The 27,494-nt window shown below is 38.2% G+C and overlaps 2 protein-coding genes across 4 annotated transcripts; both read right to left on the bottom strand.

Annotated features, from left to right (window-relative positions):
• Positions 1-3,447: 3,447 nt before the first annotated feature.
• Positions 3,448-21,520, bottom strand: mamdc4 (MAM domain containing 4). 3 transcript variants are annotated; one of them, XM_026174367.2, is made up of 29 exons: positions 19,300-21,520; positions 18,164-18,256; positions 17,357-17,518; positions 17,097-17,222; positions 16,658-16,891; positions 16,406-16,531; positions 15,032-15,187; positions 14,780-14,883; positions 14,085-14,240; positions 12,787-12,877; positions 12,558-12,671; positions 12,061-12,153; positions 11,829-11,966; positions 11,599-11,738; positions 10,928-11,036; positions 10,709-10,813; positions 10,122-10,256; positions 9,878-10,005; positions 8,970-9,186; positions 8,738-8,875; positions 8,541-8,668; positions 6,874-6,964; positions 6,132-6,290; positions 5,905-6,030; positions 5,695-5,816; positions 5,476-5,581; positions 4,981-5,150; positions 4,774-4,849; positions 3,448-4,344 (listed from the first exon to the last, which is right to left on the bottom strand). In XM_026174367.2, the coding sequence occupies exons 1-28, from the start codon at positions 19,349-19,351 to the stop codon at positions 4,781-4,783; spliced, it is 3,588 nt and encodes a 1,195-aa protein (XP_026030152.2). In that variant the 5' UTR covers positions 19,352-21,520; the 3' UTR covers positions 3,448-4,344; positions 4,774-4,780. The 3 variants fall into 3 exon arrangements, with proteins under 3 accessions (XP_026030152.2, XP_080160585.1, XP_080160586.1); XM_080304459.1 differs by having other exon boundaries at positions 4,774-4,837; XM_080304460.1 differs by lacking the exon at positions 4,774-4,849.
• A 255-nt stretch (positions 21,521-21,775) lies between these two features.
• Positions 21,776-25,968, bottom strand: phpt1 (phosphohistidine phosphatase 1). The gene is made up of 3 exons (XM_026174369.2): positions 25,567-25,968; positions 22,247-22,374; positions 21,776-22,115 (listed from the first exon to the last, which is right to left on the bottom strand). The coding sequence occupies exons 1-3, from the start codon at positions 25,730-25,732 to the stop codon at positions 22,023-22,025; spliced, it is 387 nt and encodes a 128-aa protein (XP_026030154.2). The 5' UTR covers positions 25,733-25,968; the 3' UTR covers positions 21,776-22,022.
• Positions 25,969-27,494: the final 1,526 nt, after the last annotated feature.

Here is a 27,494-nt window from a genome sequence, read left to right as displayed (position 1 = left end):
GTATCCAGATGAAATACATAATCATGCTACACGATTCTCAACTAACCACAATTTAGTAACTCCTCGAGTTAAAAGTAACTTTTTGAAAAACTTACTGGAATAAGTTGCCTTGTGCAATTAGAGAATTGGCTTCTATTCATAATTTTAAAAATCACCTAAAAGCCTATTTAGGCAGTTTTTAATTTATTTGTAAATATTGTAAGAGGGTAATGTCACTTGTAATGGAAATTGTGTATTTTGTTTGAGTGTTTTTTATATTTTTTAATATTTACATGCTTATATTTTCAGAATTGTAAAACCTTATTGTGGATGTAAGAGCCAAATTATGTGGATATTTTGCATCCAACTCATTGTGTAACATTTTATTCGGTAGTATTTGACGGTTTGGGCCCCAGGAAGACCAGCAACCACTGTTGTGGAAGCTAATGGGGTTCCTTATAAATAAACAAATAAACAGCAAGACTCATCACTCAGGCAACATTTTTCCAATCTTTTGTTGTTCAATTTTGGTAAGCCCATGTAAACTGTAGCCTCTGTCTCCTGTCTTTAGCTGTCAGATGTGCCACCTGGTGTGATCTCCTGCCGCCGTAGCCCATCTGCCCTAAGGTTTGATGTGTTGTGTGTTCAGAGATGCTTTACTGCATACCTTGGTTGCCTTCCTATTAGCTTGAAGCAGTATGGTTATTTTCCTCTGACCCTTGACATTAACAACAGAATTTCACCAAGAGAATTCCCTTCTCTCTCTCTATGTATATATATATATATACACATATATATACATATACATATATATACGTATATATATATATATATATACTGTATATATATATATATATATATATATATATATATATATACTGTATATATATATATATATATATATATATATATATATATACTGTATATATATATATATATATATATATATATATATATATATACGTATATATATGTATATGTATATATATATATATATACAGTGGGGCAAAAAAGTATTTAGTCAGCCACCGATTGTGCAAGTTCCCCCACTTAAAATGATGACAGAGGTCAGTAATTTGCACCAGAGGTACACTTCAACTGTGAGAGACAGAATGTGAAAAAAAAATCCATGAATCCACATGGTAGGATTTGTAAAGAATTTATTCGTAAATCAGGGTGGAAAATAAGTATTTGGTCACCTCAAACAAGGAAAATCTCTGGCTCTCACAGACCTGTAACGTCTTCTGTAAGAAGCTTTTCTGTCCCCCACTCGTTACCTGTATGAATGGCACCTGTTTGAACTCATCATCTGTATAAAAGACACCTGTCCACAGCCTCAAACAGTCAGACTCCAAACTCCGCCATGGCCAAGACCAAAGAGCTTTCGAAGGACACCAGGAAAAGTATTGTAGACCTGCACCAGACTGGGAAGAGTGAATCTACAATAGGCAAGCAGCTTGGTGTGAAAAAATCAACTGTGGGAGCAATCATCAGAAAATGGAAGACATACAAGACCACTGATAATCTCCCTCGATCTGGGGCTCCACGCAAGATCTCATCCCGTGGGGTCAAAATGATCATGAGAACGGTGAGCAAAGATCCCAGAACCACACGGGGGGACCTGGTGAATGACCTGCAGAGAGCTGGGACCAAAGTAACAAAGGTCACCATCAGTAACACACTACAACGGCAGGGAATCAAATCCCGCAGTGCCAGACGTGTTCCGCTGCTGAAGCCAGTGCATGTCCAGGCCCGTCTGAAGTTTGCCAGAGAGCACATGGATGATACAGCAGAGGATTGGGAGAATGTCATGTGGTCAGATGAAACCAAAGTAGAACTTTTTGGTATAAACTCAACTCGTCGTGTTTGGAGGAAGAAGAATACTGAGTTGCATCCCAAGAACACCATACCTACTGTGAAGCATGGGGGTGGAAACATCATGCTATGGGGCTGTTTTTCTGCCAAGGGAACAGGACGACTGATCCGTGTTAAGGACAGAATGAATGGGGCCATGTATCGTGAGATTTTGAGCCAAAACCTCCTTCCATCAGTGAGAACTTTGAAGATGAAACGAGGCTGGGTCTTCCAACATGACAATGATCCAAAACACACCCCCCGGGCAACAAAGGAGTGGCTCCGTAAGAAGCATTTGAAAGTCCTGGAGTGGCCTAGCCAGTCTCCAGACCTCAACCCCATAGAAAATCTGTGGCGGGAGTTGAAAGTCCGTGTTGCTCGGCGACAGCCCCAAAACATCACTGCTCTCGAGAAGATCTGCATGGAGGAATGGGCCAAAATACCAGCTACTGTGTGTGCAAACCTGGTAAAGACCTATAGTAAACGTTTGACCTCTGTTATTGCCAACAAAGGTTATGTTACAAAGTATTGAGTTGTATTTTTGTTATTAACCAAATACTTATTTTCCACCCTGATTTATGAATAAATTCTTTACAAATCCTACCATGTGGATTCATGGATTTTTTTTTTCACATCCTGTCTCTCACAGTTGAAGTGTACCTCTGGTGCAAATTACTGACCTCTGTCATCATTTTAGGTGGGGGAACTTGCACAATCGGTGGCTGACTAAATACTTTTTTGCCCCACATGTATGTATGTACGTATATATATATATATATATATATATATATATATATATATATATATATATAACCATTATCTCTAAACCACTGAGATGCTTGTGTGGGAAAATCCTAGCAGATCAGCAGGAGGCCCATCTCGTACCAATGACCATGCAACATTCAAAGTCACTTAAATCACCTTTCTTCCTGATTGTGATGCTTGGTCTGGACTTCAGCAGGTTGCCATCTCCATACCTAAATGCCTCAAGTTGGTGCAGCGGCTGGCTGATAAGATTTTTGTGTCAACAAGCAGTTCAACAGGTGTACCAAACAAAGTGTATATCCATGCAGTTTCACTATTAATCAACACTGTTAGCTAACAACTTCACTGCTAGCTACTTTCACCTTTCTATTTCAAGTAATAAATATACTGTTATCAAAAATTGTGTTCATTAAAACTTGTATTTCAACTGTTACTCTGTTCGCTAACAATTCAGCTGCTAATATTTAGCTGCACATATCAAGGTAGACATTTTTGTTTTAGATATGTTTTACTCATAATTTTAGCTAGGTTTCACAGTCTTTTTCAGTTGTTTAGCAAGCTATTTCATTAGCTTCTACATACAACCTGCCAACAACTATTTACCTATACTTTTAGAAGCTAACAATGTTGTCAGTAAGCCGTACTTTTGGCTAGCTATTCAGATGACCGATTTACTCTTTTATATTTTCTACTGCTTATTGATTAATTTATAATTAACAGGTAATTCACTACTCAAATCTTTAAATAAATTATAGGTTTTTTTTTAATATGATTTCAGAAAAAATCTTTAGACCTACTTCCTGCATACACCAGAAGTACTATCTGGGATCAGAGAAAAAAACACTGGTCTTGCAGTAGTCATCATTATTTATTACCAGAGCTCAATCACAGCTTGTTTTAAAACAGAGTAAAATTAACCCTTCAGTACATCTAAAACATTGCATTACTCTAACAATCTTTACAAACACTAGCGCACCTCAGCGTCCACTTAAATGCAACTTTCTCAAGGCTATAACCTGCGTGTTTGCAGTCTTTTCTCTTTTGTCCACAACTTTCCTTCTTTTTGAACAACAAATTAAGAGTTTATGTCCCTAATATGAATTGGACTCCACTTACATATTGCAACTCAAGGGTTCTGATAAACTCTAATAGTTTCAAACTCCAGTGGCCCATTTATTCTGTTATAAACATGTAGTCTCTAGGCTGAAGCTGGGAAAAAAAAACTTATGAACAGACAAAGTTATATTACTTTTCCATATGCTGAGTATTTATTCCCACAACTAGCAAATTATTTTATCTAAAATAGGAGTGCCCATTTTAGAAGATAAAAAGGGGGCTTAAACTACTGAAATCTTTCTGCTGCTTGCACTTAAAATTAACTTATAACTGTTCGAGGTTTCTGAGACACCTAAAAGGATCTACTTACAGCCATTTCTGTCATTCATGGGCTGTGCCCAGTCTTGATTTAGAGAAAGTTCATTTTCATCCAAAACACATTAGACCTCCTTTTGTCTTCTTTCCATCCACAGCCAGAGTCACATCTGATCTGAGGTATCTTCACCAATTAGGCTTAGCTTGGTTGGTCAGTGTGTGAGCTATGCTTGCATATTGTGTGTGTGATGTATGGGTGACATAAGTAGTTCTCCTGCTGTGATATCACCTTTTTTCAACAAACCACCTTTGGGTGGCAGAACCTTTGTACCTTGAGTCTCATTCCACCTCCATTTCTCTGGTGTTACAAGAGACCTGCAAAAACATAAAAAGGTCAGACTGTTGTGAAGTGAAAATGTCAATTTTGGATAAACTGCTACATGAAAGATAACTTCTATTTTCCGTTATTTTGACCATTAATTTCATGATTTATTAACATATTTATGAAATTCAAACATGAAATAAAGAAGCCTATAAAAAAATTTTTTATGTTCATGTACAGCCTCTGAAGCCAAAACCCAGTGAATCAGCACTTTGGTAAGAAAATGTATGAATGAGAGATTTAACAGGTGGCGACAGATAGGACTTCAGCAGGTACCATGTTACTTTGTCTCTGGTGTTTAAGTGCTAGTTTATATGAAGTATTCTGGAGTTTATTTCTACCATCTGGTGGCAGAAAAGTCTATAAAGCTGCCTCTTATAGGGATTGGAAATCAAACAGCAAATGTCATATTAAATACTCACAGAGACATTATTGAAACCAGCTGCCATCTGGGTTTTGGGTCTGCGGAACTGTAACATGGTCCTGCTGAAGTGAACTCTAATTAATTACTAGTGATTAATTAAGACACATTAAGGTAAAAATCAGCATTTTTGATCATATGGGCAATGCTTTTGTGCTTTTGCTTTCTGACAAGTGTTCTTAAGGGTCTGAATGTCAGATTTACTCACTGTGAGGTCTGTGTCATAAGACTCATTAGTGAAACCAGCAACAAATGAGGAAGGTGATGTCTGTCGTGTTCGCAGGTAGAAAACCAGCAGGCCGACCAACGTGCCGATGAGCAGAAGGACCACAATCACAGACGCCGCGATCCCTCCTGCATTGTTTCGGTTTGGGGAGGCTGCAGCACAGATGGGAAACATTTAGTATTTGTCTCATTAATGTAGTGAAGCCAAACTTTACATTGTAGTTAGAAATTCAGTCAAATGGTTGAATGGTTAAAAAAAAGTGCTGAAAAACTGAATATTATTAAAAGCATATTAGTTCTAAATTCACTTTGTCAGTTAGGAAATTTTATTTTATTTAAAAAAAACCATCTTAGCAGTGACTGCTGCTTTTTAAATTTCTCAGCACTGAATCTGAGCATGCACATTGTGCAGAAACATTAAAAACCTCTAATACAGTCTGCAATAGTTTGAATAGAAATCTGGGAGTTCTGCTCATACGTTTTATTGGATCTGTGACTTTGTTAGCACAGTTGATCCCGATGGTGTATTCGATGTCATCCAGAGCTACCACACCTGCTGTACCTTTGACGCCTTCAAAAACAATCTGTTTACAGGAAAAGTAAGATGACAGCAGAGATTGCAGTAGGTCGTACATGCTTACATACAACAGCAAGTCACTAAGTGTATTCAGCCATTTGTTATAAAAGTGAGCCTGACCTGGTATTTCTCAGTAGATGTGATGTCGATGTCAAAACGTTTCCACAGTCCAACAAGTTCGGTCTCAGCCAGCGGGTTGAAACGACCTTCGGAGAGTCTCCATACTTTTAGCTGGCAGTCCGCTGAAGTCATTCATAAAAAAGGTTAAAAATATTTACAGGTAAATGCATTCAAAACTGACATAAATTGAATATGTTTTTTCTTTCTTACATGACTGGCTTTTATAGACCCAGAACTTCAGGCAGGTGCCCTTAGTAGGGGGCAGGTGAGGGCTCAGCAGTAGAGCGTTTTGACTCACTTCTGTCCGATTGCTGCTTGGAAAGAACAGGAAGTGACCTTGCAGAAAAGAAAAGAAGGGTGTTTTGAAAAAGAAGATAAGAAGTGTGACTTTGCAGCATCCGCCAGCTGTCTAGTTGTTTGTTTCTCTCTGGTTTTACCTTTTTCTGTGCCCAAAGTGTGGTCGTCAAGTGGGATTGGGTAGTGACGTTCCATCTCTGCACTCGTCAGCTCCCAGTCCAGTTTGTCTATGGTCATGTTCTGAGTGTTGCTCCAGCTGCACATGCCTCTCTCCATACTACACTTGGAACCTGGGGAATCTAACAAAATAAATATTACGCTATAATTGTGCAATATTGAGTAGGATAAAATATTATAGAGGAGGTAGTCATGTACTCGGAGTAGTTTTTGAAAACTAATATAAGGCCTTTATTTTAGTGGGTTAAAGACATAAAAATACACCAGTGCAAATTGGCTTACACCTTCTCTAGGTGGTACTGTAGGCAATTGTGGTTTCACTCACCGCAGGAGTGCAACACTAAGTGCATTATTTTCTTTGGCCTGTGGCCAGTGGTGAGTAAAAGACTTCTCTAGCCTTTAAGAGCATCATCCAGCCTCAGACTTAAAAAAAACCTGTTCTAACTCAGCATAGTGTAACCACATAGTACAGACACACTGAAGCCACAATTTTAAATATGCAGCACAAAATGGAAGACAAACAAAAATATGTCTAAAGAATGTAATATTTTTAAGTCATTTTTACTGTAGTCTTAAAGTCTTAGCGGGATCCTTGGTTAAAGCCCATGAGGAAAAGTATCTAGATACATAGAGCTGCGTGCTGCTTTTACTGCAGTCTTAAAATCTGTAGTGATTTCAATCTTGATGAGGCATGTCAGTACAAACCTTGATTTTCACAGGGATAATGTGAAAGAAAGATGTCATCGATTGCAATGCAAGTGTCTTTCCCTCCAGCTCCGACAACCTCAAATTCCAACTGCAGAAGAAAATTACCACAAAATAAGCTTTGAACAGCGGGCACAAAGTCCTTAGATCAAAAGCTACTGTGCAAAAGTCTTGAGGCACCACTCATTTCTTTGTTTTTTGCTATGAAAACCTGAAGTAGTTGCATGAAGATTCACTGTACAACACAAAAACACAATTTGTAGAATTCTAATTGAAAGCCATTATTTGATATGACCACCTTTATTCTTCCACACAGACCCTCAGTAATCTCTTTAAGTAGTTTTCAGGGATAGTTCTCCAGGCATCTTGAAGGAAATTAAAAGTTATTTCTTGGCTTTCTTGGATCTGCCTTCGTTTTTCTCCAAATTCTCTGTCAAAATGATCCCACATTGCTTCAGAAATGCTGAGGTCCTGGATTTAGGGAGGTTGAACCACGATTGATAGTGTTCCACTGTGTGTTTTTCTATCCAGATTGTCATTGTCACGGGTCTGTGACCCATCGTTTCTGTGTTTGGACTTTTGATTTTGGTTTATTTAATATTCTGAGGTTAAGATTCTGTTCCTTGTTTTGGTTATTATAGTTGTTAGCCTTCTGTTTAACATTTGTATTCTTAGGTCACCTTAGTTTTCTTATCTAGTCTTTACATTTCTGTTGTCAAGCCTCCCCTCTGTTCCATGCCCCATGTATAGTCATAATTCTGTAGTTATATATTTTCAATGTGTCTCTTGCTCTCTCTCTGTTTAGTCAGTCACGTCTCAGTGTTTGTTCCCCTGTCTTGCCAGTTAGATTATAATCCAGCCGTGTTCCCCAGGTGTTTCCTCTCTGCCCTGATTCCTTCATGTATATATATTGTCTGTGTCTTTTTGTGCTCCTTGTGATGATCTCCCTCTTGCTGTTTGCCCCCTTTGTTCAGTGCCTGCAGTGTATGTTTCTAGGAGAACCGGTCAGTTAAGTTACTTAGATTTAGTTATTTGTATTTTCCAGAAATAAAGCTGTTAAGTTCAGTCCTACATTTGGGTCCTAACCTGCCTGCCACACACAGCGTCATGACACAGATATGCTTTTACTGCATTGACAGTGTGTCTGGGATCATTAGCATGCTGAAAAATGAAGCTGTTGCCAATCAGATAATGATTTTTTTTCCCTATTAATTAAGTTCATAGCTCACAGATACACCTGCTGTAGATACTTATCTGGTTTCCTCAGATTTTTTAAGTGCATAGTGCACACCATGCCAAAGTTTTCAGCTAATGGCATTATGGGAATCACTTTGTTGGTGTAAAATGACTGTTTTATGCCTTTCAAACTGTGTTATGTGTGTTATGTGTTATTCAGCTAAAGAAAGTGGAACAAATGATGTGTCTAGAAATGCAAACTAAAATTGGTTCTTTGCTAATGGGATGACAGTGAGATGGCTCGAAATTTTTGCACAGTATAGAGAGAGCGGAGAGTGTGAGTGACTCAGGCAGACTGCTGAAAATTGAATTCACACATGTTCATATTTTTAGATAAATGAGTTTATTAAATGAGTAGTTTATTTTATGTGAAGGATAAATTAATCACATTAAAAGTGGCTTAAAAAGTCTGTATCTGCCTTCACACTTACCTGCCAGTCCTCAAGGGAGCTCGAAATGTTGCCATAGCCATGACGCCACACATCTCCTTGATTCAGGTTGTTTGTAAATAGCTTGACCCGCTCTCCCTTCACTGGCTTCATATACACTGTAAGAGAACCTATGGGACACACTCCATTAGTTTAACTTTATGTGTGTGTCTGTGTTTTCCTCTGTGAAGCTGGCCCACCTGGATTCACTCCTCCCATGTGATACCAGAAATTTAGACACTCAGTACGGGTAGTTCCTTGGCGAACAGATGAGGTGAGGACTGCAGTGCTACCTGAGGGAAGGATGCTTGCTCCAGTGTTAACAACCATGTAGAAACCTGGATAGAGACCATACAGCGCATGAACACAATTCTCAATTTCTCAGTCTCCTGCATGTATATTCTAATGTTAAACAGCAGGGGTGTTTCTCACCCTGTTCAGTCTCCAGGGTGTGATCAAATTTGGGCCCATTTGATGTGGATGTGTATCCGCTACGGTGGAGCCACTGATCTTTACTAGAGCTGGTGTACCCACACTGTTGGCCTTCAAAGGAACACATCCTTGGGTTGGTACAGGGACCCTCCAAGAATGCCACATCGTCAATGGCAATGAGTCCATCATAGCCAGAGCGAACGGCTTCAAACATCAGCTGTTGATGAATTGGAAGAGAAGGAAGATGTTATTAACTATTCCTATTAAAAAGCCAAGTTAATTAATGTGTACAGGGGATTTTAAAACAACAAATACTGGACAATGTCATTGACAGAAACTTGATATCTATGTTTCAGATGAAACATAAGCATAAATAAGCAGACAGAAGTAAATTAATAAAAACATGCACAAGCAACAAAAAATACAAACATAAGACAGAAAGCTGGCATAAGTGGGCATGGCATCATGGTAAAAATGATAAAGAAAAATTGTGGGTCGTTATACATATTTAAGATCTTTGGAGGTGAAGAGAGGTTCAGCTGTTAAAAAACTGACCAAAATAATTTCTGCACTTCACTTGTACTCAGTGATGAGTTAAAGGGAGATGTGGTCTTTATTCTTCATAAAAGCAAAAAGCGTCAGTGCTGCATTTTAAACCAGCGGCAGGCAGGATAGGTCTACCTGTGAAGGGCATCTACTCCCTTACAGCTGCAATGATGTTTTGTTTTACCACAAGTGGGCAAAGTTTCTCCAAAAACTCAAACCATTTGTTTAAAATCAGTTTCACTTTGTGTCAGCTGGGATAGGCTACAGTACCCATGACCCTCAGTTGGATAAGTGCTGAAGAAAAAAGGATGGATTTCCTTGTTTTAGTAATTTCACTGGTGCTGTGTGCAGTCATTACATACATGAAATTTTGAGATCTGGTGCGGTACTGGGCATTGTGCTTCATGCCAAACATTTCCACGAGCTCCACTGTGGGTCCACAGGACCATCTCAAAACCTTTGTTATCTATTAGCTTCACATTCAGAGTACCTGGAAGAAAATTATCAGAGATTTCTAGTTAAAGGTTTGTTTTTCTTTTTTTACTGAAGAAACAATCTTTCATTCTAAATTTACATATTAAATTCTTTTAGTCAAATTATCATCACCTGCATTTGGCCCATAGACTTTGTAGAAGAAGTAAAGGCAGTAATCTTTAGGACCCGGTGACTGTGGAAAGGAAATTAAGCGTCCAAACAAACCGTGCAGGTATGGACTCCTCATGTCCACGACAAGGCTTCTGCCTGAACATCAACAGACAGACAGGTCGGCATCAGACACTGACACAGTATAATACCAATGACATAATGCTTAGCAAAATTAGTATCTTCACTTTCAAACTTGTATTATATTTATGGCAACTATTCAAAAGAAATTACATTAAATTATTACAAAGTACTTTTACTGTGCTTTCCATCATTTATCGACAGGGACTGAAAGGAGTTTATAGCAAAGAAACATCTCTCAGCTTTGTGACAAGAATAACATCCTAAATGTCAGCTGAAAAAATCAATTAACAAGGACCAATCATTACTGACAGCAGTTAAGAGCATTACACCTGCACCAAACCACACTGAGGGTTTTCTAATAGAGAGAGTGAGTCTGTGGAAAGGATTTAAAAGTATGTACATCTGAGATGCTCCCTGATTAAACGCCTGTATAAAATGCTAGATTAATTTATTTGAAATGAGCTTACCAACACTGATAGTATGGTCCATCCCACTGAGCATTGTCCAGTCAAAGTTGTCGCTGCTGTCCTGATACCATCCACACAGTCCTTCTTCAAAGTTACATGACAATCCTGGGCAAACACACACAAAACTGGTTGGTTTAAGCAAGTGCTAGACAATTTACTGGAAAAACTTTAAACTGAGCATCATAAATTATGTAAATTATAAGTAGATATTAAAGTTACCTGTTGGAGACCATGGATAATAGTCAACATGACAGTCACTAAATTGGACATTTTTCACTTTAATCTTGGAGCACTGACAAAGTTTCTTAGCGTGAGCTTCAAAAGCAAGCTGGTGAAGATAAAACAAAGCGGTCTAATGAGTTAAATAATATTTTAACTGTTTCATTGTTTGATTTTGTGTTACAGAAAAACAAATAGCATAGCATTAGCTTAGTCAAGCCACAAAGTGAAACTCAACATCAATTGTGTCAGATCAGCTGATCTCAAATCCATGAGCAGATGGTTCAGCTTATACTTCCTCTGAATGTGCCATTGGCAGATTTCCTATAAAGTGTGTTGCTTAAACCTCCCAAAACTCTCTTTTCTTTTGACTATAGTTTTCAGACTGAAGTTAAAAATATAATAATATAGCTCATGTCATGTGTACTGTTAGAGCGATGGGCACTCATGTTAAACAAGGTAAATATTTTAAATAATGAGGTCATGTTTAATCTCGGGCTTTGTATGATGACCTCACTGAAAGCTGATATCATCAAAGTGGCACAGAAGCCCCACCCAGCTACTATTCAAATTTTCTGTTTATGAGAGTCAGCCAATGAGAAGAGGAGTTGTATCTCTTTAGTTGAGCAAAATGATAAATACCTGAGCAGCAAGACTAAAGTTAAGCTGACCTGGAATCGATTTTTCCTGAATCCAATGAGTATGTCAGCGTGTTGCCAATTCTCTGCCTCTGGTCCAGTCTTCCCATTAAACTCCCACAATTTAGGCCCCGTGCCCATTGAGCTGTCGATCACTCTGACGGACAGATCACCTGCAGCAGAAAGATGCAACCGGGGTTATTTACAGCATACCAAGTTTGTGTTCTGGAAAGAATAAAAAGATTTGCAGGGCAACAACTTACCAATATAACTGGGTTTCCCAGTTAGTGCATAATCAAAGCTCATGCTACAATTGGGACCAGTGGGGCCTAGGAGGGGGGTCCGTGTTTGGGCTTCAGTCAGCTGCTGGCCTGGAGCTTTGGCTACATACAGAAACTCCTCTGACAGATGAAAATAGACCCATGGGAATAAATTGTACTATGAAATTAGCACTAAACAAATAAATAAATGAATACCAGAAAGAGCTGTCTGTACCCTGGGCTGTGGAATTTTGATATAGTACCCAACCTTGACCCCCAAGACTGGTGTCAGTCCACCCAGAGCTGCCCTGAGAGTAAGAGAAATCACCTGCAGAAGAGGTTTTTGAAGAAACAGCAGTTAACAGCAGTGATTAAAAATGCAACCATAATCAGCAATAACCTTGTATATTACATGTTCCATGCATGAGACATTACTTGTAAAGTTTAGGAGCAACCAAAGCAATAAACACAACCTACTTAATTTATTTTTGAAAATTAGCAATGAAATTGTGTAAAATACAAGTTAATTATTTACCAGCAGACTCTTTTAAGTATATTAACCTTCTTCTTGAAATAAAATAGCTATTATTAATAGAGTTGGGTTAAGTTTAGGAACACCCTGCTGGAATCAGCATCACTTCATTTCATAAAATCAAAAGTCTTATAATAATTTAAAACTTTGCAGACCATTTTAAAAAAGTCAAACCGAATAAGCAGGATGAATACACTCACCACATTTAGCTTCATCCTCTGCTCCTTCACAGTCAATATGAAAATCACACAACTTATCCGGTTCAGCACATGGATTTTTAGGGGGACCAGGGAATGTTTCAACAGAAGTATTATCTATGGAAGAGATAATACTTCCATAGATGAGCAAGAGTCATTCAACGACACAAGATGTTTATACTTATTCCCTGCAGATGTTTTTTCTCAAAGTTAAGACAATTAAGAAGCTTACTGCTTGATAAGCGGCATTCGGGAGACAAAACAATGCTGTCAATCGCGATACCTCCATATGCAAAGTTTCTGATTGCTGCCATAATCAGGATCTATAGGGAGAAAATAATTCAAAAGAGCAGATTAGCTATTTTATATTTCAACTAAAATTCTCATCAGTTACACTATAAAAGAGGTAAAAAAACAAAAAAACAAAGCCCAACAACAACTAAATCGCTTATTTCCAAGCTGCTGGATTTTTGAATTTTGTGAGTACAAAAATACTAAATTACATTTAGTAGTCACGTAAACTCAAATTAAAAGAGATGTTTTCTTTTCTTTTATTCTTCATTTGTCGCATGTAAACTGTTCTTTTCTTTCTATTGAGTATTACATTCAGATCTCAAATGTTTTTTATTTTAAAGTCAGAAACTTTTGATTTTCGATTATTTATGCGCATGTAGAAGCTGTACGCTAGAGCTGAGAAGCTTTGGTTTAATGCGATCTATAAAATGTTGTTGTTTGCTTTTTAGGCGATGTTATATTCATTTTAAATGTTTACATTTAAATGTTATTTTTTAAATATATTATATTATGATATATTTCTTATATATATTAGTAGAACAATAATGAAAAAAAAAAAATATATATATATGGATTTGTGTGCATTAATTACATAGGTACATGGAGACCCAGTATTGCAGGGTCTTTACATTATGATATAAAGCGGCTTTTGGTATATTACATGGAATTGAACTGAACTGAATAATCACCATCATTTCCGTTAAAGTAAATTAAAGTATATGTGAAAAGGTAAAAATATTTTCCCTCATATTTTAATTATTTAAGCTTAAAGTTAAAATTTAACCACTGTTGCCTTCACAACATCAACTTCCCTCTGAACTATTTCATAATGTTCATGTATTAAGAATTTAAAGTTTTCTGTGTGGAAAAGTGTTTGATTAAACGATGACTCCCAGCTATCCTTAATTGGCTCACCAAAACACCAATCTCAGTATTAGCAGTAAACATTACATAGATTACTGTAGTGGCTTGGATGAATCATCTCTTATCAAATCATCGCACCTCCGAGCTACATGAATTTCTGTGGCCAGACTTAACTGATTCTGTAAACTTTACCTACTTACAAAAACCTAATTTTACTGATCTTTACCTTATGTAATAACTTCTTTGCTATTCAGGGTTTGTTTTTTTTAAGATTTGTAGTCGTAACCCATCAATATCCCTATTTTAGAGTTGGAATGGGTGAAGCCCAGCTTCCCTATTACGGTTATTAATTCACCTGTGAGAGGCACTTACCTGGAAAGTGACGTTGGTGACAATCTCCACCTCTGCCTTTACCCAGAGATCACCTAGAGAGCCACCTCTTTCCCACACTGGGTAGATATATTTATCTGCAACCAACACCGTCAAACCCCCCGACCTCGGCCCAAACTGGTGAGTGTACATCACCATCTACAACAGGCAGGTGCAGTAAACTCGTGAAATTAGGAATTGAATTCAAATTATTGTTAACAATTTTAATTTAAAGATGAGGGATGAAAAAATGCTTTTCTCTCCAGGAATTTAAGAAAGAAAGAAAGTGTACTTTATTGATCCCCGTGGGGAAATTACTCTCTGCATTTAACCCATTCACTCAGTGAAGCAGTGGGCAGCCATTGGGTGCCCGAGGAGCAGTGTGTAGGGACGGTACCTTGCTCAGGGGTACCTCAGGGTAGGCGTTCAGTGGATTCAAACCACCGACCTTCCGATCATGGGGCCACGACTCTACCTACTGAGCTATCCCTGCCCTCCTCCCCCCCCCCCCCCCCTTTTTTTTTAAAATAAGAAAGTATACTTTAAAAAAAACAATAACCCTTATGTGACTGTTAATTCAATTTGTGAATAACATTTTCCACATTTTTACCTTTTCAAAGCATTTGAATGTTTCAGACTACTGTGAAACAGTAAAAGTAAAAGCCGCTGAAGAACGAAGGCATCAGTTTTGGACTCACCTTACAAGGATGTGAACTGTTGGTGGGTTCAAGAGAGTGACTTTGGAAGGAGGCCCAGTCCCCTTTGAGACCCTCATCAGGGACCGTAACATAGAGAAAATGACCTGAAATAAAAACAATGACATAGTATTTTTTTAAATCTGCCTTTTATTTCTAATACAAAAGCATTTCAAATACTAGCAGTAAGGAGTAATAGGATAGCTTCAGTATCAAAAATACAAAAGGGTCTTCTGATTTGTCTGAATATCATACCTGATGCTGAGTTACTAGAATGATCTCTGCCTGGTCCTTTCAGAGGATCTGTGTTGGTGATCTGTGTCTGATTTGTCCTTACCCATTTCAATGATGAAATTGACCTTAGGTCCCAAATGCACAGGCCTTCCTCAAAGTCACAGGACTCATATTGAGCTGGGGACGCAACAAACAAAGACGGAACAAATAGTCATCATCATGAAGTGTACTGTCCATAAAAGATGGACATGGTCATCGTGGCAACTTTTTTAAAGCCTTAAACCTGGTTTATAAATATTATTTAAAAATACATACCGATCTTTGCCCAATACCTGTGTTGCCTCTCGATCACAAGCAACCTCCTTCAAGCAAACTCTGTTTTACAAAGTACTGAGTACAAAATCAGGTTTTTTGTTACTGGGAAACATGGCAGCCATTCCAGCCGCAGCACTTTGTTGGGAGTAATTTTGCTTAAAATATTAACATGAAGACAGTTTGGTCCTTACCAATAAAAAGCTCCTTTTGACAAAGATATTTAATGTAAGATGATTCATTCTGATTTCAGCATTTCTTACAAAAGCTAAAAGATGATATTGATATGAGTCGCTTCTACAGGAATGTTTATTCTGAGGCAACTGAGCAAAATACACAAGAACCGCTTTTCCACTGCCTTATATAATAACACATCTTCTTTTTGCAACCCAAGGCACTCATGATTATTTTAAATCGTACTGACAATGGATTTGGATTTGTTGTTCCTTGTCAGTTTTATTATTTTAACCACGTTTTATTATTCCTGTTGACAAAAGTCAGTCTGTCTTCCAATCTGAACTAAACCTGCCACACACTGTTGGAGACTGAGTTTGGAGTTTTAGCTTGATAACAATAAACAAAGAAGTGCCATAGAAAAAACAAATGCATCTTAGCAATATTTTCACACATGCTTGAAATTATAATTGTAATTACGTTTTAATTTGTATTAATTGCACAGGCCTATTACTCTATGTCACTTCTGCTAAAAGGGACAAAGGACCCTGTGCACAGGTGTCCTATTCAAGAGCAAAGAGCCGCGTGTCATTCACTGATGATATGATGATGACATTTTTGGTTAGGTCAGCTGATGGTTAGGACTACAAAAGTGGTTTTAGCACACTGATCAAAATACATGGTGGTGCTACACCACCATGTAAAATACGCTTGTACACACCGGCGCATCGACTGGGACTATAGCTGTGTCTGAACGTACTTCCAGTGACATTTGCAGACATTTTTTTAATTTGATTGAACTTTTGTGAACAATAAGTCTGTTTTCCCCACCAATTTTATTACTTTGTATTGTGACTAAAATATTCCTACATATTTATTATGGGATTCAGGTGAAATTAGATTTCTCACTGCAGTTGAGCTCATCAGATCCATCACCACAGTCATCGCTGCCATCACAGAGATGGCGCTCCTCCACACAGGCCTCGTTGTTACACTTCACCATCCCTGCTGAACAGTTTCCCCCGGGGACTGGTGCTGATGATCAAGAGAAAATAAAAAACTATCACTTATGAATCAGTTTACTGGAATTAATTGATTGTAAAACACTCTGCAAGGACTTGAAAAAAGGCAGGGACAAATGGGATCTTTTGAGGGGCTTACAGGGAAGAGCACAGTCTAGAAACTCCAGCTGGTCTATGGCCACATCTCCTCTTTGTCCCACTGACCGCAGCGAGTGAAGACGGATTTGAAAAGTTGAGGGAATCCGGCCCAGAAAGATGAGAGCTTCCCTCCAGGCACGAACACTGGAGGCCTCAGGACGCCAAACAACAGCCTCTTCACCACCTGGGTAGAGGACAGATGCCCACAAGGGCGTAGATCCCAGACCGGTGTTACCTACAGTAAAAAGTAAACATTAAAGTATTCATTAGCACGACAGCTGCAGGGGAAATACATTTTATCTTTAAAGATTGTTAAAGAAACATTGTACATTTTTAAAGGTAGGGCTTGTTATGACCAAAAACAGGACTAACAGAGAGAGACGGAGAGGAAAAAACCTGGTTATCTAAATATATGACATGCAGTTATTTGCCATCATTACCCGAGTCCCACAGGAAGTATCTGAGGCGAAGGCGACACGTTGTTGAAGACTGATTAATCTCTGGAGAGATTAAAACTGCAGTGTGGAGCAAGTCTTCATTCACTGCACTGATTCCCATGAACCAACCTTTGTAAAAAGACATATTGATTAGAACATTTTAAGATATTACCATTCCAGTTTAATGCAGGATGACTCTCTAAAATACTTGCAATAATACAGCTTTGACTATAAACATGACAATAAAAAAGACTGTACAATACCTATGGCTGTGCCGGTGGTGTAATCGGTGGACGGTCCACTGTCAGGCACTGTTTCCCCTCTCTGATGTCTCTCCCATTTGTATTGTGCACTGGGCGACGTGTCAGCCCATCCACACATTCCTTCATCCTCAAAGTCACACACAAACCCCTTTCCATTGTAGCCTTTCACAGGGGTGACAGAGCATTCAGTTGTTATAATACTGTGTATTACAGGAGAGGTCTTCCACTAAGAAAACTATTTACCCTACCATAATTTGGAGTAAAATTTTCCTGCTGTGTAGGTATAAAATCTAGAAATTGTGACCAAACCTTAGAAACCGCTAAGTTTTCCCGTAGCAAGCAGATGCCACAGATGCAAAATCAGGGTCTTTTAATTTTTATCTTAAATATGATGATTGTTTTATTTGAACATAAGTGACCAGCATCTCAAAATTAGTTAAAATTCCCCTTTCAGAATGTCAATAAAACACAGAAGCTTAATGAGACCATAATGATCATGTAACATGATCACATTGATATAGTCAAGTCAAATCTATGGGTGATGCTAATCATATAATCACATTTTATGCTTAAGGACAACAGATGGAAATTAGCCCTTGGCTATAATCTGGTATGTTTACATTCATGTAATTTTTTTTACATTTATGTTCAATATCATGCACTGTCCTAAATACAATAAATACAATATTCAGCATACTCAGCACTGAAGCATTTTCCAGTTTTTGAGACAAATCTGACAAGAAATGGCAAAAAAATAAAATAAAAATCCGATTATAGATGGGACTAAATTACATTTTTAAAACTTACCACAGCCTTGCTCATCACTCCAGTCTGGACAGTCTTGCACAAAGTTACATTTCCCCCCAGGAGCTTGACACGACTGAGCTGAAGAGCCAGCAGCTGGATAAGAATATGAAACACAAAATTCTTTTTTTTTTCTTTTGTCCTGTGAAATTACACTTGCTGATCAAGGGTGTATGAGATGGTCAAAAATCAGACCAATGATCACTATGGACTGCAAAAAATAACTGTAGCCTTTCCTATTAAAAGACAACAGGTTATTAGTAGAAGCCTTAACCTGTCAGAGCTGATGTAAATATGCAAATATCTTCCAGCCAAAGATTGAAAATACTCAAATATTTTCCATCTTTGCTTCTGGGTGTGTGACTCAGGCCCAAACTCTCTCATGACTCATGACTCAAAGGTTTACAACCCATCTAATGCCAACAGGCTCAAAGACCGCAGAGAGGTAATCAGGGTGACACCATCCACTGAAGGCATCTGTCCAACCAAACGTCTCTGACTAAGACTCAAGACTTTATGATTCAGTAACCTAATAGCTAGAAAATAGACAGGACACCAGACATTTGATTTTTGAGTCTGAATATCCCAGAAGACATCACATCATCATTTTGTTAGAAAATAAATCACACATGAAAGCTCACATTTTTAGTAAGGAGTTATTACCTGACATCAAAAATTACCTGAAATATTGAAGTCTTCTCTGGACTCTTAGAGTTGTGAAATACTCAAAACCCCATTGAGCATTTCTTTATCCTTTATATTTGTGATATTAAATATTAAGGTTAATTATATGTTCTGTCTCAACATGTCTGTTCTGTCTGTGGATCTTTAATTATCAGATGGAAAACAAATGCCAGGTTGCCTAAATTCCCAAAGATAGCAAAAACCTCCATAGCAACAACAGTTGTGCATCTGAGACTGAGATGAAAGAGAAAATCTTTCAACTGCTTGTGGCTTCTTTATCAAATACTAATTTTTTAGTTTTTTACTGACTGTGGCTTGATTAAAAAATCCAAAATCAACTGACTTGTCAAGACATTATTTCAATCTATGTGTAGCAGGGCTGCACAAGTTCAGTTTGGAATAGTTAGCACCATTATTGCTGCACATAATTAAAATCTAATTGAAGGTTTTCTTACCCCACTGCAGAGCCCACAGCAGAATGAGCGCTAAGCTCCTCACATGAAACATCTTCTTTTTCTCCCTTCTTGCACCACATCAACCTGCAGAGACTTTATTGTTGACTCTGACCTCTTCTCTGTGCATGAGAGATAACAGTTGGACTTTAAAATCACCCATCATGCAACAGCAGCCAACAATTATAAAATAATCTCCTACAAACGATGGCGGATGTCCGGACATTGCTCATTTACTTGGCGGATATAGAAATGCAGAGCAAAGCAGATGCAAAGTGCAGTTTACGGAAGCGATTTTAGCTTACCTCAGTCATGCTGCATAGGTATTTAAGACAGAAACATGGGCAGCATCCTGCTTTAAGTCACGCATGCATTACTCCAACATCATTACCTCAGTAGATTCATTTATCTTTGTCTTTATTAATAGGTGCAGTTTATAACACTGCATTCTAGAATCCATTGGTATTCAAAGGCGCTCACGGTTGACTCAGTGACAGGAGAGGTGCCCGGATCCTGTGGCTCTGAAACAAGCCCAAATCATCACCCCTCCACCACCATGCGTGGCAGTTGGTATAAGGCATTTGCCATTAGCCATGTTTGGTTTTCTTCAAATGTGGCACCGCACATTATGACCAAACATCTCTACTTTGGTTGAGTAAGGTCCTGAAGACTTGTGGTGTGTTTACGTGCAATTTTGCAAATATAAGATGTGCTGCCATGTTCTTTTAAGAGACCATGGCACGCCGGGGCAATCCTTCCAAAGAAACCATACATGTTCTTTTTACAGTTGTTACATTTAACATGTTAACTGAGGTCTGTAGAGTCTAAGTTGTAGCTGTTGGGTTTGTTTTATATTTCTCTGAGCGTTGCACGGTCTGACCTTGGGTCGAATTTACTGAGGTGCCCACTCTTGGGAAGAACGTGGCGCTGTGTTAACACTTGAAAGCTCCGACCGGGAAAATGCTAAATCTTCTTGGAAGAGATGCTCACACTTAGTGATGATCAATTAATCAATTGCATCAGATTAGGAGCACCTAGCTGCTACTTACCATGGAAGCCGTAAGGATACTTAGTCCTTCACAGAACTGCATTAGAGCCCTGTGAAAAATGTCTTTTTCTTTTTTTTTACATGACTGTCTATTTTAAATTAAACATTTGAATGCATTTTTAGCCACAGTTATCTTTACTGATTATTAATATGTATTTTCTAACACATGTTATACATTGTGAATTGTGTTTCAGGTACTGTTTGAACATATGTAGAATAAAAAATGTGTTGTCAGGTTTCTGTCCTGGCATAAATATGCTGTGGATCATATGCTGTATAGAAAAGTTATACATAGTTTCCAAATCTGAAAATGGAAGCCAGTGTGGAACAGCATTAAACCAGTATTGTTTGTTATGGCAGCAAGGGGCCACCTTGCTTTAGTTCACCTGCTTTATGAATGCAGTAAACCTATTCCTGATAAGTTTATGGCCTCAGTCACTAGTTTAAGTCTTATTCAGTGTTCATTTTGTAAACATTTTTTCCCCATAAAGCCATAAAGTATGACATGCTTAATTTACAAAACAAACAAACAAACAAACCCTCAATTCTGTTAGGTCATGGATTTAGAGAAATTTGCAGTTGATTGAGAACTGCCAACTGCCTGACCTCCCTACTGAGTCACTGAGCTCATCTCCACTGTGTTTGTGGTGTTGGCCCATTTTGAAGCATTTTAATGGAATAATCTGACTAATAATGTGTCTTTATGTGTGATACAACTTACCCAAGACGTTTGTTCTTCAGTTTTGTTGAGTGAAATTCTAGTATTTTATTAGTCTCTACAAGCACTAATTAGCATATATCTGATAATTAAAAAGCCAACAGATGGCAATAGCCTTGGTTGCAAACACTTCCAGGCTTATGGAAGTCTATGGGAAAATTGGCTTGTTAAATCTGACCTGACCTCACTGAATATGTTCCTGATGAACTTATGATCTCAGTCACTTATTTTCAGTTATATTGCTTAAAAAAATGCAAGTCATTTTGTAAACCTGTCAGAAATCGAGAGAAATACCTGTGCTACGCACACTGGGTAAATATCAGATGATATATCAGAATATTGGATTTTTGGGTATATATTATAAATATTGGATCCTATATGTCAGAATGTCAGAATCATTTCAGAATACTTCAGCACAATGGTAGTAATCAGGAGCATCAAGTTCATTTACTTTTATCTAGCAACTGTGCCCATTTTAATCAACAGTTTACAGCACGCTGGAATCTGGACCATAGCTGCTGTAAAAAGTAAGATAAGCAAAGAGATGGGGTGTTGTCATTTTTCTGCTCTGCAGGAAAGAGGCACATAATATAAGCACACATTTCACAATAAAACCCCACATCAAAACTTGTAAGATTTGCTTTGTAACTTAAATTTCCAAAGAAATTTATGAGGGATCATGACTCTAAAACGAGTCAGTGAAGGAGAGGCGGTAATCTGCAAAGCCAGCGCAGGCAGTCATTTATTTTAAATGTTTCCACATGACAAATTCATTAAATTATTAGCTACACTATGAAAAGCTGTTATGTTTTACACAAGGAAGGAAGGTGAAAACTTAAAGCTGTTGTATTAATAAAAAGAAAAATCCTAAATGTGTTTAGCCTGATAACGAAGGGTTACAAAAAAAATACATCAGTCCAGGGTTACAGGGAATTAAGTAGAAGCTGTTTAAAGTTTATTTCAGTAGCCTTCATTATCCCAGGTCACCTCATAGTCTGGATACCGAACCTTGAGTTTCTCAGTGGTCACTGCATGGTTTGCTCTTCCGAATCCCTGTGATCAAAAAAGACACATCAGTGTTTCATCAGAAAGATGAAATAACATTTGATTTAAACCACTAAAAAAACCCAAAAACCATCATTGTATTCATACTTTCTCAGTATTTACAGATCAGAATCACCCACCATGGAGTATCCGTAGACATGGATCTTCTTGGCCTGGGGGTCATGTTTGATTCTCCCTCCTCCTATACACTCACAGTCCAAGTGCCCGTCCCTTTCCAGCTCCTCTGCTACCTTCTCATAGATGTCAGCTGGGAAAAGGATGGATACAACTCAGAAACAAAGTTTTTGGAATATTTTCTACATCAAAGTATGAATTATTGCCTTAGAAAATATAGCTTGGTGACTTAGAGTTTGTAACTGGAGTTTTATTTATAATTTCAAATGCCTGCTTGGTATGTGGATGTGTCCATACAGTGTTCATTGAGTTTCATGAGGTTGGTCAGCTGTTAAATAAAATTGCATGTACTGTGCTTTCAGTGTTGTCCAGCAGAGAGCAGCACAGACCTGTCATTACTAAATGCAAAGCCATCAGTATTGCATTCATAAAGTCTGCGGTTATCCTGAAGGCTGCCTGTTATTATACAGTGTTTATAATATTTTGTGCCGCTCCATATTGTGTACCAATACTACATAATAAGCACCAACGGATTACATAAACATCCCTTCATTACAAAATTCCAAAGCCAAAATGAGGCAGTCGGTCAATGAGTGCACAGACATGTAAAATATACATTAGATGTAAAACAGTGTCTTTGCTTCCCCTATAGAACCAAGGAGCACAACAAGCTCGTCGTGCAGCTCATAGGGAGGAGAAAAGGTCAAAACTGTGAAAAAGTGAAAAGCTGAGCCTGAGGAGAAAGCGCAGGCACGGTGAGGCCTTAATGTATGGTCTGCACAGAGCTATCAACGACAGGCTGGAGGTGGTGATAATTCCTCCTCCACAATATAAAAGAGACAAAGCGGAGGAAAGGTGGAGGTTGGGTAGGGGATAGGGGCAGAGCCATGCATAAAGTCTACAGATCTTTTGACTGGTTGGGGAAATGTGGATTCTCTAGGCCGCACTTTATCTGTGGCATGAGGGATATTTGAGCATATTGTGGCCGTGTGCTTGAGCCACACAGAGATTCTTTGTTCATTTCTTAGTAATGTTTGCTTAATGTACTTACTAATAACTGGGTAATAGAAACAAAGTCTATACATTTTACTTTTTCCATTTAATATTTATATTATGAATTGTGTTGAATAGAAAGAAATCCATATAAATTATACATATTTATATTAGAATAGCAATTTAGAGTAGTAGTAGATAAGATATTACCCTGACAAAAAAAAGAAGTAAAAATGATGCTGCTGGCCAACAGGCTGACCTTAGAAACTGTGCTGAAACTTTGCCTTGTGTTGGCCAAAGACAAAGGAAAAGGAAAGGGAGAAGGCATGTTAGGAGGCAGCGAGACTGAAGGAAAATTAGGAGTGTGAAGGAGAGAGCAGGGACTTTAAGTGTAGAAACTGTCTGGTAAACAGAGAGCATTTATGAATGGGGGAAGATTAGTAGATATATTGTGTGTGCAGAAAAACAGCTGGAACGGAAGCGAGGCCAGAAGCATTGGAGGTGGATCGAGATAGTTCTACTATGGTGTAGATATGAAGTAAAATAGAGTAGAGGTAATCTTGACAAGAGTATATGAAGAATGTTGTGGAGGTGAAGACTGTCAGACAGGATTATGAGTTTGAAGCTGGAAATTGAAGGCGTGATTCTGACGGAGGGCGTGAGTGGATATTAAAGTAGACTTCAGTGGACATGCAGGAACAGAGGCGATAAGGTGTTAAGGAGAGAAATGTTGAACGATAGATGGTGGTGGATATGCAAAAAGGACTGGGATGGCTGTGGTAGACATTAAGAAGAGGGTGGAACACAGAGTGATGCTTTTTACTTTTTTTTACTACGTACAGCACTTTGGTCAACCTGTGTTGTTTTTAAATGTGCTTATAAATAAATTGATTGATTGATAGGATTGAGTGAAGTAGCAAAAAAAGAAAAAAGAAAAAAACAAAACTTAAAAAAAAAAAATAGGCGAGGCCTAGCTGGAAGCAGCTAAATTGAACATGTTAAGATTATTTTTGGCGTGATCAGGATGGGACAGGGATATAGGGGGTGTCCAAATTCATGGGCTGCATCCTCCTGAGGCCGCATGTGTAGACGGATTACGTCACAGCGATGCACCAAAGGCTGTCCAAATTCGTAGACTCCGAATGCAGCCGACAAATGCGTCCTCCTTTTAGTTTTAATATTACTCTTATTACTTCTACTTACTCGCTTTGGGGTTCTTAGGGAATAGAAAAGCGCTATACAAATACAGGCCATTTACTCTTTCTGGGTCACAAAATAAACTTTTAAGATATTTTCAGGTCCAGTTTGTCTGTTTTTTCCCTTTTAAAATATCTCACCTGTCTCTCTTGCATTTACTATACCCTGTTTTGCACTGACAAAAACTTATCTTTCCTTATGATGGATCAGAGTCATTGCTTCATTCTCTCTCTCTCTCTCACACACACACACTGATTTCAAAGTGAACATAAGTTCAGGGAAGAAATCATGTGCGCACACCTGTGGACACCTAGACACATCCTAATGTTGGTTATATGCGGAGGTAGAACAGGAAACTATGGGGAGGCAGATTCAAATTATTATGAAACTCAAAATAATTAATTTTTTAATGCACCACTTGAGAAATGACATGAAAATCTTTTACTTTAGACCAATCTCTGACCTCATCATCAATGGGCACAATTGTTAGAGTGCGTCTTGTGACAACAGTATAACTGTGTTTATATGAACTTATTTGGGTTCTCTCTTTTGCCAGTCCCATCTAGATGGGGTTAATTAAGCTGGTTATAAGTAATATTATTATTTGCAACATGGTCCCTCCCTTTATCATCTCATTTAGCAGGAGATACACTGGTCACTGTCCTTTCATGAAAGGACAGGGAATAATGCTGTCCTACAATTCAGAGCAATGCACTGTCCAATCATCATTAAAAACAAACAAAATATCTCACAAGTGATGCTGATCAAGCGTGTTAATTAACAGCATGCTATCCATGTTGTGCAATGACCTGCGGCCATGTTTTTAATGACAGGTTGTTAAAGCTTTGGATGAATTCTGACTATGGCCACAACAAAACAGCCACTGGGAGGGCAACTGTTTATGTCCATCGTTTACATACAGTCTGTAGTATGGCGAGGGTAGGAGGACAATCAAGAACAACACGGAGGTGGGAGACAGGTCCTCGAGATGAGTCAGTATTAGGACAGAAGCAAAGCTGGGTCATCTGTTTGTTTGTTTGTTTGATCTCGGGGGTACATCTCTGGTGCGTCCAGGTGCAGATGGAGGTGTATTTTACGCTTAAAACAGAGCGCTCTGAGCGTTGTCCTTACTCACCGTGGTACTCAGCCCAGCCGTATCCTCGGACTATATCCACCTCCGAGTCGTCCCCCTCCTCTCGGCTATGAACACGGATCAAGACGTACTTAAATACTCCGGAAGGGTCGATGTCTGCCTGCGGTATGTTGGCCATGAGAGCAGCCGCCTTCGTCTGTGTGCACATGTCTAAACTTCTCAAGGAGCACACTAGCAAAGCAAGCGTAACGCTCGGATTTTCCAAACAAGCTTCGTGTCTATGCGTAGAAACTAATACGGAAGTAACACATTTATATCTCTATATTGTAATCTGGACGGGAATGCAAAAGCTATAAATCATTGCAAAATAAAAGACATCATCTAGTTTCCTTCTAGCACCGCCATAATACAGCTAGCCGGCAAAATCAAGTTAACTTCCGGTATGACCCTTCGAAATAAATAATACTACGACTTACTATCGCCACCATTAATAATAATAATAAACATACAGATATTCCATACGTCTTATGATGTGTAATCTTTTCATTGTTTTATTTCTTGCTGTTCATGGAAAAGCTATGGAAGAAACTGTGAAAATTCCTTATTAGAAATGTTTTAAAACTTAATTTTATTCTGAAGGCAGTTCAAACATACCGGAAAAAAGAAATGCATTTTGGTATCTGCAGTCCAAATGAATATTTTAAAGGGCAATGACTTTTTTTCTACAGTCATTGATCAGAACAAAAAACATACAAAAATGCAGAGGGTTTAAATTTGGGGTAGAAAACATATCATGTGAAAGATAATGATATTATTTCATAATTCTAGTTATAAACAAATGTTATATCAAATATCAATATATATTTGTGGTCAAATGTTTACATACACTCATGAGCATGAATGTCATGTGATTTGGTGACCATAGAGTTCTTTACACTTCTTTTTTCCAGGGCGCAATGATTGCAAAGCGTATATCCTTAAGGACTTTAAAAAACAAGAATTGGTTGAGCTTATATTGCGATTCGTCGATTTTCTTAACAGGCTGTGGCGTGGCCTGGTCAAGCCAACTGGCACTGTAAAATCTACAGCGGCACTTATTAAAAGATCTGAGCCTATGAATCTATTTGAGTCTGTATACAAGTCCTGTTATGTTTTCATCGTTGCAATCTTGCTGTTCATGTTGGTGCCAAGTAGGGCTGCCACAAACGATTATTTTTGCAATTAGTTGACTAATCAGATTATGCATCCATTGGACGTAAAACGTACAGCTTATTGCACCAGCATGCATCTGCTCTTATATAACTATCATTAGCTTACAGCTTTAAGTGTTTAAGGTGTGTGCTAACTAAAAATAAAACAAGATGATAGTTTCGGTGAAGTTTAATAAACTCAGCCGTCTGCTCCTTGCTATCTAAAACATAACGGGACACCGGAGTATATTCTCGAGCACCTCACACTTCTGATAATCAGTTGTCTGCTTGATGTTTATTCAGCTGTGTAAAAACGATAACTTTAATCTCAGCCAAACCGATTTACTCAGGAACAAATAAAATACAAAAAAAAAAAAAAAAAAGCCAAACAATAACACTTTTAAGTTATCTAAGTGACTTATATATATTGTATATATATATAGTGAAAGACTGTGGTGAGTTTGAAAACTATTTGCCGGGAGTCCGGTGTTCTCACGGGCTCTAGTGAGCCTTGCCCCCGGCTGACTATCGAGCTGGTGGGTAACAGACGTCTCCAAAAACGTTGGAGCGCTTTTGAAAATATGTGGTGTCTTGATAAACTGAGCAGATATTTGAGGTTTATACAGCTACATTCTCGCCTGAAAATCTGTTAAACATTTATTTTGTGACCCAGAAAGAATAATAAGAGTAATATTAAGATGAACTAGCTGTCACCATTGTTGTAAACTAAGCAGGGCCGCATTATGAATTCTGGGACAGAGCTTCTTCTTCTTCTTCGGA

The sequence above is a fragment of the Astatotilapia calliptera genome, chromosome 7 (genome assembly GCF_964374335.1).
Source record: "Astatotilapia calliptera chromosome 7, fAstCal68.1, whole genome shotgun sequence".
Classification (NCBI taxonomy): Eukaryota; Metazoa; Chordata; class Actinopteri; order Cichliformes; family Cichlidae; genus Astatotilapia; species Astatotilapia calliptera.
Note: the sequence above shows the minus strand (reverse complement) of the source record. Positions and strands in the feature narration are given on the sequence as shown.

Bases quoted from the DNA above. Each gene is read 5' to 3' on its own strand.
- phpt1 (XM_026174369.2), bottom strand. From the start codon at position 25,732: ATGTGCACACAGACGAAGGCGGCTGCTCTCATGGCCAACATACCGCAG. The intron at 22,375-25,566 runs GTGAGTAAGGAC...TCCTTTTCCCAG, and splicing joins CGGCTGGGCTGAGTACCACG to CTGACATCTATGAGAAGGTA. The intron at 22,116-22,246 runs GTGGGTGATTCT...TTTTGATCACAG, and splicing joins ATGTCTACGGATACTCCATG to GGATTCGGAAGAGCAAACCA.
- mamdc4 (XM_026174367.2), bottom strand. From the start codon at position 19,351: ATGTTTCATGTGAGGAGCTTAGCGCTCATTCTGCTGTGGGCTCTGCAG. The intron at 16,892-17,096 runs GTAATGATGGCA...TTTTTACTGTAG, and splicing joins ATACTTCCTGTGGGACTCGG to GTAACACCGGTCTGGGATCT. The intron at 11,739-11,828 runs GTAAGTTGTTGC...TTTCTGCTGCAG, and splicing joins TGGGAAACCCAGTTATATTG to GTGATCTGTCCGTCAGAGTG.